Source organism: Serpula lacrymans (assembly GCF_000218685.1).
Source record: "Serpula lacrymans var. lacrymans S7.9 unplaced genomic scaffold SERLAscaffold_2, whole genome shotgun sequence".
NCBI classification, from domain to species: Eukaryota; Fungi; Basidiomycota; class Agaricomycetes; order Boletales; family Serpulaceae; genus Serpula; species Serpula lacrymans.
The window spans coordinates 2265762-2278619 of NW_006763291.1; the positions used below are offsets into that span (position 1 = coordinate 2265762).

The 12858-nt window shown below is 47.4% G+C and overlaps 6 protein-coding genes across 6 annotated transcripts; 4 read left to right on the forward strand and 2 right to left on the reverse strand.

The window, feature by feature from the left end:
• Positions 1–1003: 1003 nt before the first annotated feature.
• SERLADRAFT_457663 (uncharacterized protein) lies at positions 1004–1153 on the reverse strand (the record flags this gene model as incomplete). Its single annotated transcript, XM_007313821.1, has 1 exon — positions 1004–1153. One exon carries the CDS (start codon positions 1151–1153, stop codon positions 1004–1006), a length of 150 nt encoding a protein of 49 aa, XP_007313883.1.
• A 372-nt stretch (positions 1154–1525) lies between these two features.
• SERLADRAFT_445422 (uncharacterized protein) lies at positions 1526–4892 on the reverse strand (the record flags this gene model as incomplete). Its single annotated transcript, XM_007313822.1, has 8 exons — positions 1526–1948; positions 2003–3942; positions 3995–4130; positions 4184–4330; positions 4388–4487; positions 4553–4647; positions 4710–4822; positions 4875–4892. The coding sequence occupies 8 exons, from the start codon at positions 4890–4892 to the stop codon at positions 1861–1863; spliced, it is 2637 nt and encodes an 878-aa protein (XP_007313884.1).
• A 68-nt stretch (positions 4893–4960) lies between these two features.
• On the forward strand, positions 4961–5686 carry SERLADRAFT_378811 (uncharacterized protein; the record flags this gene model as incomplete). Its single annotated transcript, XM_007313823.1, has 2 exons — positions 4961–5199; positions 5254–5686. One exon carries the CDS (start codon positions 5511–5513, stop codon positions 5664–5666), a length of 156 nt encoding a protein of 51 aa, XP_007313885.1.
• A 551-nt stretch (positions 5687–6237) lies between these two features.
• On the forward strand, positions 6238–6906 carry SERLADRAFT_378812 (uncharacterized protein; the record flags this gene model as incomplete). Its single annotated transcript, XM_007313824.1, has 2 exons — positions 6238–6680; positions 6752–6906. One exon carries the CDS (start codon positions 6427–6429, stop codon positions 6622–6624), a length of 198 nt encoding a protein of 65 aa, XP_007313886.1.
• A 60-nt stretch (positions 6907–6966) lies between these two features.
• On the forward strand, positions 6967–10145 carry SERLADRAFT_413049 (ATP-dependent RNA helicase; the record flags this gene model as incomplete). The annotated part of the gene is made up of 12 exons (XM_007313825.1): positions 6967–7245; positions 7305–7431; positions 7481–7635; positions 7684–8094; positions 8157–8284; positions 8339–8526; positions 8588–8709; positions 8766–8935; positions 8993–9222; positions 9301–9484; positions 9540–9721; positions 9783–10145. The coding sequence occupies 12 exons, from the start codon at positions 7003–7005 to the stop codon at positions 9905–9907; spliced, it is 2265 nt and encodes a 754-aa protein (XP_007313887.1).
• Positions 10146–10271: 126 nt separating this feature from the next.
• On the forward strand, positions 10272–10830 carry SERLADRAFT_378817 (uncharacterized protein; the record flags this gene model as incomplete). Its single annotated transcript, XM_007313826.1, has 2 exons — positions 10272–10663; positions 10726–10830. Coding segments are annotated over 2 exons (372 nt in total), but the record flags the coding sequence as incomplete, so codon positions are not given.
• Positions 10831–12858: the final 2028 nt, after the last annotated feature.

Consider the following 12858-nt stretch of genomic DNA (forward strand, 5'->3'; position numbering starts at 1 on the left):
GAAGTACTGGCGAAAGAAAGCGAGGGAGGAAGCAAACATTCTGAATCCCAACCAGAGCCTTTCCGGTGGGTCCAAGCTGTGAGCGAAGAGAGCGGAGGCAGTGATAGGTAAGTATGTAGCCGTTTCATGCATACGTGTACGCCATCGCGAATCATTCCATCTTGATGTTGTCCTAGTGGGGGTCTGTTGCCCTATCTATCTCCGATTCAGCCCAGACCGCTCTTGGAGGGGTTTCTAGATCTCATCGGCTTATATCAGAGTAACCGGAAACGGGGCTGCACCATGTACGCTATTGCAACACGAAAGACGATTCAACGCTACAGGTTGGTTGACTGCCGCGTTTAATCTACATCTTTCAATCTGGAACGTTGGCAATGCCATGGGTCCTCGGTTCTCTGTTGCGTTGATCAACTTTGATGCGCCCGCACGCTACTTATTCATGCCATACGGGTGTGGGGCTTTGCCGACGCTGAAAGGTACTTAGTGTGCTCTCATTATCTTTGACTCGATGAATTTTTTCTATCTTCCTGTACAGTCTAGCTCATATACTTAGAAATGTTTCTTCTACTTGCAAAATCGATCTCGATCGGTGGGTATGCCTGTGTACGGAAGTCAAAAAATGACCTGAACTTGATTGGTATGCTGTTAAAAAAACTGGCCAACGTCCGATCTCGCCGTGCAAAAAGTTAATAAGAATTAGCAAGGTCGAAAAAGGCATTTCTGACGCCAAAATATTGCACCCACAGTCCTGTCCACCGCTACCTCGCTTCTGGCAGTCATGAAGTTCGCCAGACCTCTCCTTACGCGTTAGTGTGATTCGTTCAATGCTATACGTTGGATTGCGGGGCTTTACGGTACGCTCAAAGTTTGCACTCCTTTAGGAGAAAGTGAGTCAACTTTGATACAGTGTCTGGAGGACTATCCCAGATCACGCAGTGGACTAGTGTACTAGGAATAGATGGCAGAGTCCTACACGGAGTACTTGCACCCGATCCTGGTGGATTCAATAGGGCCCCTGTTGCAATGTCCATTCATATTGGGCCGTGGTTCCAGCATGGTCTGTACGAGGGCGACAGTGAAGCGTACGGAGACTCTCGAGGTCGACTCTACCGTGTATGTTTTTTCTTCTTTTGGTCTTGTTGAACTTCATCATAGCAATGACATGACGAAAGGATGACTTGTGACATCATCCTCGTCATTCCACCCAAAGCCGATCCGAAACGCCCCTAAGATTGTGGCTACTGGATCCATGGATGGTATATAAGCATCCTAACGGCTTTTCGCTGATCCACATACACCCACGAAAGATGCATCCGTCTCGCATAGTACGACAACACCCTGAACATACGTTCCAGGGGCGTTACTGGTCAAACCAGTCTCCCCGGAACAAAGTCGTAAGTATCGCATTGTTATAAATGGTATTCACATCTCACTGTTCCTACCACTACGCAGGTCATCGGTAGCACAACACTTGTGGCTCTCGCGACCCTCTCTTACTATTGGGGTTATCGTGATGTTGAACAAAGACATAATCCTGAGGGTGAGTCCTCACTCCCCCGAAATATACGTATAGGAACGGTGCTCATCATGGTTTCAGCTCGATCATCAAGGAAGGATGCGTCAAGGAGGTGATAAGGGATTTCTTGTGCGCTTTACGAAGCGAAGAAAGGTCAACGAGAACAAAACACTATTGCACCATCCAAATTACCCCATTGTAACATCACCTAAAACTCAACACGAAAATAATTGATCGAGTACTTTTGTATATTGCGATTTTTGTATGTAATCAGGATGCAATACCTGCAGATGGTTTTAAGCGTTATGGTTTCAAGTTCGCCTTATTGTAGGCGATCTGCAGCATTAACTCTCCAACATAACATCATCTTTTCTTTTCGTGAGTCTCATCTGATCAAGTAGGAAATTCATCGTGGATGAGTTCTCGTCGCACCTGTGCAATGGTCAATAATTGTCACCATTGACTCCAAAGAAATATGGTGCATACAGTTTTGAGATTGATTCTTCTACATTCCCCAACGACTTCTGAACCGTTCGTAAAATGGCTGCGTGTTCCCCAGACCGATCCTTCAAGTATCGCCCATGTGCCATCATGAGCGCCTGAACCCATAGTAAATCGAATTCCAGATGTGGGCTACGGTCTAAATGCTCCGCAACAAATCTGAGAAGCTGAGGAACGTACACCACCGGCATCTGCCGTGCAAGCAGCCGTACATCTCCTCGCGGAACAGCTTCGTATACTCGTTGGATGAGGGGACGTTCGTTCAGTCGAAACGCGAGCACCAATGCCTTCAAGAACTCCTTCTCTCCCAGCACGCTCAGCACAGCTTGAGGCGTCAAATCAATCGTTAGATCGAAAGGGTCGAAAGTGACCGTATCGTCCAGAGAGTAAATGATTAATCCTTCAGTACTCGCGCCTGCCCATGCCCGTCCTGTAGGCGAGAACCGAACGCACTTCGTGCGTGCCTCCTGTCTATACTTCCGAACGGACATGTCACCAGCCCCACGCGTTGCACCGGGTAAAGTGGTATCCATCCGATCCTCGAGGTCGCTCGCATCCCCACGGTCATCAATCAGATCGGTGTTGATCCCGGCGCTGTTTATTTTTCTGCTATCAAGGAACTCCTCCGTCCCATCCAAAGACAGGTTTTGAGAGATTTGGAAGCGCTTCATCATAACACCTTCACCTCCCCGTACATCGTACAGCACGACGTATTTGCTGTTGCCGCCTGCCAAGAGGCAGCTTCCGTCAGCGGTATAGGCAAGACTCGTAAACGCCTTTCCCGACGAACTATTCGCTGCTGCCATCCGGTCGTCGGCTTTGCGGCCACCAGCAACGTCCTTGCGCCCCTCGATCACATTTGTCTGCTTCCCTTCCTTAACGTCGAAGAACATCACCTGTCCATCAAGTGTGGATGCCGCAAATTCTTTTCCATCAGGTCGAAAGGCGAGAGCAAGGGCGTCTGAGTTGAGCGTGAACGGCTCCACTGCGCGAGAACGCCCAAAGACACTCCACACACGCACAGTACGATCCCAGGATGCGCTCGCGAGTTGACTGTCGCCTGCGGGTGAAAACGCGAGTGCGCTCACCGGACCTTCGTGTCCTGTAAGAATGTCGAGAAGGGTCCCAGTTTGAACGGACCAGAGAAAGACTTCAAATGAATCGGAGGAGCCTGCAGCAACAACTTCGCCTGATGGATCGACTGCAAGGCAAGAGAACTGGGCGGGTTTTGGGGAGGTAAATGTACGGAAATTCCTATACCGTACGAGGTCGAAGGCACGGACGGTACCATCAAGTGAGGCCGAGAAAAGCACTTGTCCATTTTTAGCAAAGGCCACTTCTGATATGGGGGCCGAGTGCTCAGAGAATGTCACGAAACAGAAGCCTGTGTGGACAGACCACACTTTCACCTTTCCGTCGTCACCACCGGTAGCGATCGTCTGACCATCTGGTGTATATGCCAAAGTGTTCATATCGAAGTAATGACCCTGTTGTTTGAGGATATACGATTCAGATTGCCATTCCCAGACTAGGAGCTGTCCAAGTTTGCGAGCGCCAAACGCAAGCCACTCTCCAGATGGATTGACAGCCACTGATGATATTTTTTCCTGGGAGATGCTCAACGTGTGAAGATTGGTGAAAGCAGGCATTTCCCAGAGGCCAAAGACACCCGTAGAGAAGCCCACAACGAGGAGATTTGATGTAGGATGAAAAGTCGTGCACACGACTTTAGTATTTGCTAGGTTGAAATAGTGGCGTTCGTGTACGCCCCATCGCGTGGTAGCAATTGCATTGGTACTACCTCGCTGAACCTTGCCATTAGACGTGGATGGCACAGGAGGAGATTCGTCATCAGTATCCATGTCCTGATCCATTACTTTTGCTTTCCAGGTGAAGACGGCACCATCACGACTAACGGTGTATATCTAGCGCGAAGTCAGAAAGGGTATGAAACCAGTAAAGTATCATTGTACGCACAGTTTGACCATTTGCGGAGAAATAAGCACCAAGGACCGTATCTCTGTGTCCAGCAAATGTCTTCGGTCGGAAACCCTCAAGAGGGTCCAACGTAAATAACCGGGCAGTCATGTCACGAGAGGTGGTGAGGAAACATCTGACAAGACTAATGAACACGAAGCACACAAATAATTTATAAAAAATATTGACTTGGAGTCTGGAGACCAGCGAATACTGAGAACTTCATCATGATGACCCGTGTACGTGCGGTGAAGGTTAAAAGGGGCGAACTCGCGCGCAAGATGGTTTGGCGTATGCCATACTTGAACGTGTGAATCGTGTGTCACTGCAATATACCTTCAACGTAGATGAGCGACAAAGTCGACGAGGTAATTCATTGAGATAAGGTCTTACTTTCCATCCGGTGAAAACTGGATATCTTTCACTGGCTTTTGAAAATTGAAGTGGTGCAGAACAATACCTCGCCGAAAGTTGATAAGGAGAGCTCGACCATCTGAGATGATGATGTACATAGCCTAAGTCGAGCAGAAAATATATTAAAAAAGCGTGAAAACGTACCTTCATCTACAGTGATTAGCACATTGCTATCAGGACTCAGAGCTATCGCAGCTATATTTTTGCGGTTTTCTACTGGTAACGTATACGACTTGTTACTATAGACGCATGTCATATCAACACATGCCAAAAACACGGAATGCAGGAAGGGAGAGCTCACTTCAAAAGATCAAATACGGAGACGCGGTTCCCCACAGGACTGAGAAGAGAATTTCCATCAGGGGTGAAAAGAACGTTTCCTTGGCGGTAAACAGTGCCGCAGACGTTCGAAAACTGTGAAATTGAGCTTAGGCTGTAATTCAAAAGATTATCTTGCGATGCGCACCTTGTAGTTGGCCTTCATGAATTTTTTCAGCCACGAGCGCGGATGACACACAGCCACCTCCATCGTTACACCCGCCACGTGGATAAAAAGATAAGATAACGCATGTAGATTCGAAGACTAAATTGTTTCTGTCTATGAAGATTAAGAAAAATAATAAGACAAAAGTACATGAGGTGTATTTAATACAAGGAACTATCTGTTGAGATAATCTTATATCGAGCTTTACTGCAACGTGAATATTGTCAAAGTCCTCTTAATGCGTAGTGTATGCTAACGATGAATCGGTTTCACTATCCTGGAATAATATCTAGCACATGATCTTCCTCTATAATATTGCATCAGAATACAGATGTGCCACTCTTCGCTAAATCATACATACCATCTGAGCTTGCTTTGATTGGATTACCGTGCTTGTCTTCAAAACGCACCCCTCTGGCGTTCCATTGAGACCATAGAGACTGCAATGGCCGACATTGGGCCGCACCTGAAAGCACACCTGTATCCCGTATTCTAAGTCGCGACAATTTTGGCAAATGTAAGGGCTCAATTCGACTTATCGTTTCCATTAGATAAGGCATCACAATCGAATAAAATATGCGCTGGGGAATCGAGTCGGAATAGCCAGCAGGAGGGGAAATGCAGATGCTCCGCAGGGAAGCGTGTGCGGGAGGAAAAGACATGGCACCACCTGGGGGGATAACAAGAGTTTTGAGCCGAGGACATGCGGGAAGTATGGATGGCAGAGAAGCACTAGTTGATGTGAAGCACAGTGTACGGATTGTTGGTCCATGAGCAACAAAGAAGTCGGTGCCAAAGTAAGGAGATATTTCCACCCTTTGTAAAGATGGAAGTGAATGTGCTGGGCTTACCAGCTGAGGAAGTAGTCCATCCCAGGACTGCAAGGACATCGTGGTAGAATTATTTTCAATTGGCGGGTGACCTGCGGGGCCCCCTAAGGCAAGAGTTCGAAGATGCTGAAATGTTGCCACTGGAGTGTCTGTTGGGGTCCAATGGCGAGTAGATACAATAGCTGTCGCAGAAGCAAGAGTCCGTAACTTTGGTGTCCTGGCACAAATATGAACTAAATCCGACCACAAAGGACATTCATCCCTGTTCCATTCCAAACGTTGTAGCGTTGCACCACAGTAGGTAGCAAGAGTCTCCATAATTTCGGAAGGGACTTGCACAGCATGCCCCGAGGGAAAGACGTCTACATCATGTTGGTTATTGTTGACGTACGTAATAAGGTTGGGAGTGACTCGTAAAAGACGTATCATGTTTTCCATGTAGGATGTAGTGGTGCCGCCTCGAAAGAATATTCTTAGATCGACTCGACGCGTGCAAGTTCCTAGAACACAACCATGGACTGTTTTCTCCAAGCGTTCCACGACCGACAAAAGGTGACGCTCGCTGCAAATAACAACTTGTTCGCAGACAAGCTGTTGTACGATACCATACCAGTCTTTGCAGACTAAGCATAGCACTGAACCACGGTGCCGGCTTTTACTTATCCTTCTCAAAGTGGACATTTCCCAATCTCCAATATCCGAAAATGGATCTCCTCGATCCACACAGAGAGCTTCAGATGTACAAACAACCGAGACTAAAATCTCCCGCCAGACTTCAACCGGCAGATCGGGTAGTGAACGACGTTCAAGGCTGCTTTGTCCGGCAAAACCATTCAACCTGGGAACAGTGCGGCGGCGCTTGCTCGTATGAAGTGACCTGGAAGCGTGGGGAATCATCATAAACGGTGTAATAATTTTGGTAAAAGAATGAGATGAGATTTGTTAAGATGCCACAGCTCTGTGTTTTCAGTACTTCAGTACGTGAATCGAGAGCTTTGTAAAGAACAAAGTAGCTGGAAATAGTCTTACAAGAAACAAACGTTGATATGACTCTGATACCAGCCCAGTAAGTCGAGTATGTCCGGAAAGCTCTAGAGTGAAGCTCAACGAGTCCAAGTTAACTACCCGTAAGTAGTCGTAGTGACTGAACGTCGCGTAGATGCGGGCACATGACAGTATTTGTTTGAATCCAAAGCTCTTGCCAAATAACACCACTCACGCCCAACAATTTTTGGCTGGAGGACACATTCTGAACAAAATCCACCGAATATCTTGGAAACATGGCCGTTGGTGACGGTACAACAAAAAACGGCTTAAAACGCAAGGCCCGTTCTAAGCCTTCCTCATCCACAAAAAGGCTAAAAACCCAAACCTCCTCTCTCAGTGGTCTACCATGGAAGTCCGTTGCAAGGCCTACAATGAGCGGATATGATGGAGACGATGGAATTCTGGAGTTAGAGGAGGTCGATGATGTAGAGGTGTTATATGAAGAGACTGAAGCAGGCAAAGTTCTAAAATTCAATGTGAGATTTTACATCTTATTTCAATGAACGGGTTCCCAACATATCTACGTTCCGCATAGATCCTTGAAAAAACGGACAAAAAAGGGAAGCACGACGACATCGAAAATTCCCCAGATACTCCAGAAGACATAGAAGCAGGAATTGAATCGACTACTGATGTGCCTCTGTCGTCCATATCATTTGACTGTAAGCAATCAATATCACAAATCACATTTGGTTGCTCACCCCTCCAAAGCCAAACTTCTTTTGCCTAATTGGCATTCCTATTCCTTACACCCGCACTTGCTGCAAATACTGCATCATCAAGGATTTACGACTCCAACACCCATTCAATCAAAATCTCTACCAAAGGCGATGGAGGGACGAGACATAGTGGGAGTAGCTGAGACGGTTGGTCGTCCAGTCAATGTTGTCCAACGAAGTTCTCATCTCTTGTAGGGGTCTGGAAAAACGCTTGCATATGGTCTTCCCATCCTACATCATCTTCTTTCGCGCTCGCGCCATCCTTCTTCCAAAGTCAAGCGACAGGTGCAAGCGCTTGTACTGGCCCCCACACGTGAACTCGCCCTACAAGTATCAGATCATCTGAATATGTTTGCCAGATCAATTGAGGCTCCTATCAAGGAGGAAACTTTGGACGTCGAACTGAGTGAAACCCAACAGCTCAAGGATAAATCCAAAGGTAAAAATGTCGTCTCTGGCACAGCAAAAACATTCAGCAAGCCTCCTCTCGTTAGCATTGCTGCCATTGTTGGAGGAATGTCAGCGCAAAAGCAACGACGTATAATCGACCGAGGTGTCGATATTCTGATAGCTACACCAGGTCGATTATGGGATATATTGGAGGAGGTATGTAATTGTCATTATTCGGTCAATATGTGATGCAACACAACACAACCTCCATCGCACAGGATGATTCTCTGGCCAAACAGCTCGCTTCCTTAAGGTACTTGATATTAGATGAAGCCGATCGAATGGTAGAAAACGGCCACTTTGCAGAATTGGACAACATCTTACGACTTACTCTAAGGCTATCTCGGTTTGTGCATATTATTTACTTAAGTTCATCTGTGCCTAAACCATCTCCAAACAGGGAAGATGTGATTGAACCTGAGTTCGAAACCCAAGACACCGAGGTCCAGGCTCACGCAGAAACAGAGGATGCATTGCAAACCTTCGTGTTTTCTGCTACCTTGAGTAAAGATCTACAGCGCGATCTCAAAAAGGGATATCGGCCAAGGATTGGCAAGAAAGGCAGATCAAAACCTGCTTCGACTCTCGGTTAGTGGTTATATATGTATTCGTGTCTTCAAATGATATTTATAAATGACATATAACACAGAGGATCTGGTACTCCGACTTGACTTCCGTGATGCGAACCCGGAAGTGATAGATATTAGTCCAGAAGGCGGTGTAGTTTCGGGTCTACAGGAGAGTAAAATTGAATGTTTATCTGCTGATAAGGTACTTGAAATGAATATACTTCATCGGTTGCCTCACTTACCGGCTACTTCTCTCAGGATATCTACCTTTACTACTTCCTCTTACGTTATCCTGGCCGTTCCCTTGTGTTTCTCTCATCGATCGACGGTATAAGAAGGCTAACGCCCCTTATGGATCTACTAAATGTCAAAGTCTTCCCACTACACTCTCAGTTGGAGCAGAGACAGCGTTTAAAGAATCTTGACCGGTGAGTCACAGATCTGCCAAGTCTCGAGCTGGAGCTTACTTGCCCGTGGTGTGTCAGATTCAAATCGACTCCGAACTCGGTTCTCCTCGCAACCGACATTGCGGCGCGTGGACTTGATATACCTGCAGTCGATCACGTTATACATTACCAGATTCCTCGCTCCGCCGACACATTCATTCATCGAAATGGACGAACTGCGCGAGCGATGAGGAAGGGCTTCAGTTTACTCATGTGCGCGCCAGACGAAAGAAGAGTGGTGAAGGCCTTGCTATTGAGCCTTGGTCGTGGTGAGTCTATTCGTAGTCTCCATAATTGAATAGACTCACCAAATAGCAAATTCATATTCATTTGTCAAACCCCTTCAGATGATGCCGATATCCCGGAAATTTCTGTCGAACTGAATCTGCTGGACAAATTGAAGGCTCGTGTTCAACTTGCCCGGCAAATAGACACGGCACAACATAAGATTAAGAAGGCGAATCACGAACGGACGTGGATGAAGGAGGCAGCCGAGGCAATGGAGATAGAACTCGACTCAGACTTCATGAGGTAAGTCGTCTTCTATCTTTTTTTTCATGACGATCACTCAACGAAGACATACCAGCGGTTCTGACGACGAGGGCAAGCCCAGCAAACAGCAGACGAAGATGAAGAATGCGAAGACCGCTGCGCTCAAGGCGGAGTTACGAGAAATGCTATCGCAGCCATTGGTTGCGCGGGGTATCTCGACGAGATATATCACATCGGGGAGCCGGCCAATAGTCGATGATATCATTGCTGGAGAGTGTAAGTTTGTGGTCTAGTGTGCCTTTCATTCATGGTGCTCAAATTAGCTTGCCTCGTGTAGACCACGACATGATGCTGGGACTGAAGAAAACGGAGGCTGGGAATGACTTGCTCACTGCCAAGAAAGGGAAGCAGAACAAAAAGGAGAAAGCCGAACCAGAAGAGTGGAACGGGTTTGGTTCTTAGCACTTCAGTCCGTCCAGTATGGCGTTAACTTTAAACTAATCTATGTCTGTCGGTGTCCATTTGACACCGGTGGGACTGCCTGGGTGGGTCAGGCATGGTGCGAAGAGGAGCATGGTTTGATCGCAACAGGGTGATGGTTTGATGTGTGATGGGGCTGGTGCTGCGAGGGCGCCCAACATACTACGAGTAGCCTAGTGCCTTGATGTGCCACGATCTAAGAGAATAAAGATGAAACAAAAGGCTTTGTTGTTGCCCAAGTGCCGCAGTGAGACCAGGCAGACAGCCGAAGCACGGGTGGCTCTTGCGCACCAAAATCTACTTTAGCTGCAAACGGTGTCTCCTTTCACCCGCTTCCTCGACGAAGCTACATCCATACAAACTCCGCTCTGCAGATGCGCCTAGTATGTCGCATCCCATATACACCAGCCCTATACATATCCCCTCAATGTCTTCTTCTCCTCCCTCTCCCACAACAATGCATTTGACGGTCTCCACCGTCGCAAACGTTTTCGTCAAAATGCGTCGCGCAAAGGAGCGAGCAAAGTCTCACCACATCGAATCCACCTCTGGCGATCCACAATCTCATCCATCCCTCGCAGAGGAAGGAGCGACGTGCAAACGTAAAGTCCCAATAGTCCAAAGCGACCTCTTCATCTGTGTTGGCGCCGTCGATGTTACAAAACTCCTCAGAGGCTCGCGCGCCACATTGCTGGAGAAGGCTGAGTTTTTGGGCGGCAATGTCTTGGTGGACGAGTAGTGCGTTGCCTTTGGCTATCCTTTTTGTTTCTGTCTCTTAATCCCGATTATTATTATTCTAGCTGGACGTGTACGATATGTGGGCCAAAAAATAGAAGAAATGGGACTTTCAGAGTTCATGTGCGCTATCTATTCTTTTGTCCTCGCCACGTACTCTAATACCATCTTCCTTCATCCAGGTACGGTATTATGCCTCAGCTTCGCGCTCACTTAAACCCGATCCACAAAAACCAGTTGCCCTGGATAGAGCCAAAAGCGTTCCTGGTCTGATGACCATCCTTGAGCGTGAGGAGTATACACTCTAACGCCTATATTCCCCTTTTATCGCTTGATAGTACACCAGGTTCGTTTGCAAACCATACAGTCCATACCCATTGTATAGCACACCTAATCCCCCCTGGACTCTCATCATCTGTACCACTATTGCAACTTTACTTATCATGTATTTTCGCTACCCCGTATTCACCCGTCTGGCTCTACAACGTCCTTCTCACGGACTCCTTTGACTCCATTGCGCCAGTACTAGTATCATATTTCATATGTACAGTTCCTTACATCCATCACTTGGAAAGTTACAGTGGATCACATGTCGACCTTATCATACTTTAATTGCACTTTAATCACATCATCTCATACAACAATGTTCCGTCGTTGCACATGCAATTGAATTAAACCTCTCCTTTTTCTCACCAGTCCCCACGCTTGCTCACCATCCACGGTTATAGGGCCCGCCAGTTGGGGGGTAACCGGGCCCCGAGAAAGGAGGCGGCGGCTGACCATAATAATCGTTCGCGTCAGGGAATGCAGGCCCTCCAGGAGGGGGACCACTGGGAGGTGGGTATCTACCTGGAGGAGTCGGGCCATATCCAAAACCAGCGTCCGGGAAAGCTGGTCCTGGTTGGGGAGGGGCCTGGTATGACGGCGCATACGAAGAAGCATAAGGGCTAGGTGATGTATAAGGGCCAGGGACACTGGGAACATCTGGGAAGGAATGCCCAACAGAACGGGATGCGTGCGAAGAATTGGAAGGAGCATATGCGCTCATTTGTGGCGGGCCAGAGGGAGGGGCATATGGAGAGGAAGAGTAAGAAGAGGCCGAAGAATACGAGGTTACTCCACCACCAGGCGTGTTATAGGTCCCTGAAGACTGATAATATGAAGCTGCCTCACCAGCATGCGAGGGATGGCCACCATGTGGAGGCCCAGAAGGTGGTGGTGGGCCTGGCGGCAAGGGACCATCTCGTCTCGGACCTTGGGGACCACCGATTTTGCCTAACAGTGCAGCACCGGGGACCTGAGATGCGTAGCCCTGGAGAGTGTGTTGCATTTGAGACCCTTGGTTAAAAGCAAACGAACCCTGAGCTGCTGGGATTCCACCGTCACCAGCAAGCCGGATATTTTCGTGACTTCGTACGCGTTCTTTAGTCAGACGCTGAAGAACCTCTTCGCGCCTTCCACCAAGTTCTTGAACCCAACTGCTCATGTACTGCATCATCTCACGCTGGATTTTAGAATTTGAGCTGTGGAAGTCTGGATGAAAGCTGTGCAGATAGTCAATTGACGCGCTAAAATATGGGGAAAGCCCAGAAACTCGTACAGGCATTGTAAGATATCCTCTGTAACTTCGCGGATATTCACGGAGGAGTCGTCCCAGGCTTTAGTGACCCAATTGACTGTATATGTCTGAAAGTGAATAAATTTAGTGTCAATATGATATTTATATTTACTGTTCATCGCATACCAATATGATCTTGGCAAGATGACCAGCAGGTTCATTAAGAATAAGGTTCTGGTGGCCGAAGAATTAAGCAAGTAATCACAAACATGAGCTCATGAAAACGTACGAAATGATCCTTGCTGAGGAAAGAATGCGTAGGATCGGACTATAGAAACGTACACAGGTCAGATATTTCAGCAAGATATTAACAAAGACCTACCGCTAGAGGATCGTTGAAAACCTACATGAGGTGGGACGGGCGTTTAACAGATAGCTCATCGTCAAGGAGAAAAGAGGAGGGAACACACCTCATACTGGTCATGAGTATTAATTACCTCGCCTGAGACGGTCTGCAAACCTTGGGTGGCTGTTTTCATGAGTGGCTTTAAGAAAGGCTGATTTGAAGTTAATCGATAAATGCAAAAACCAGAGGATGCAAACTATGCACCTCCAGCGTAGTAAAAACAAAGACTAGAAG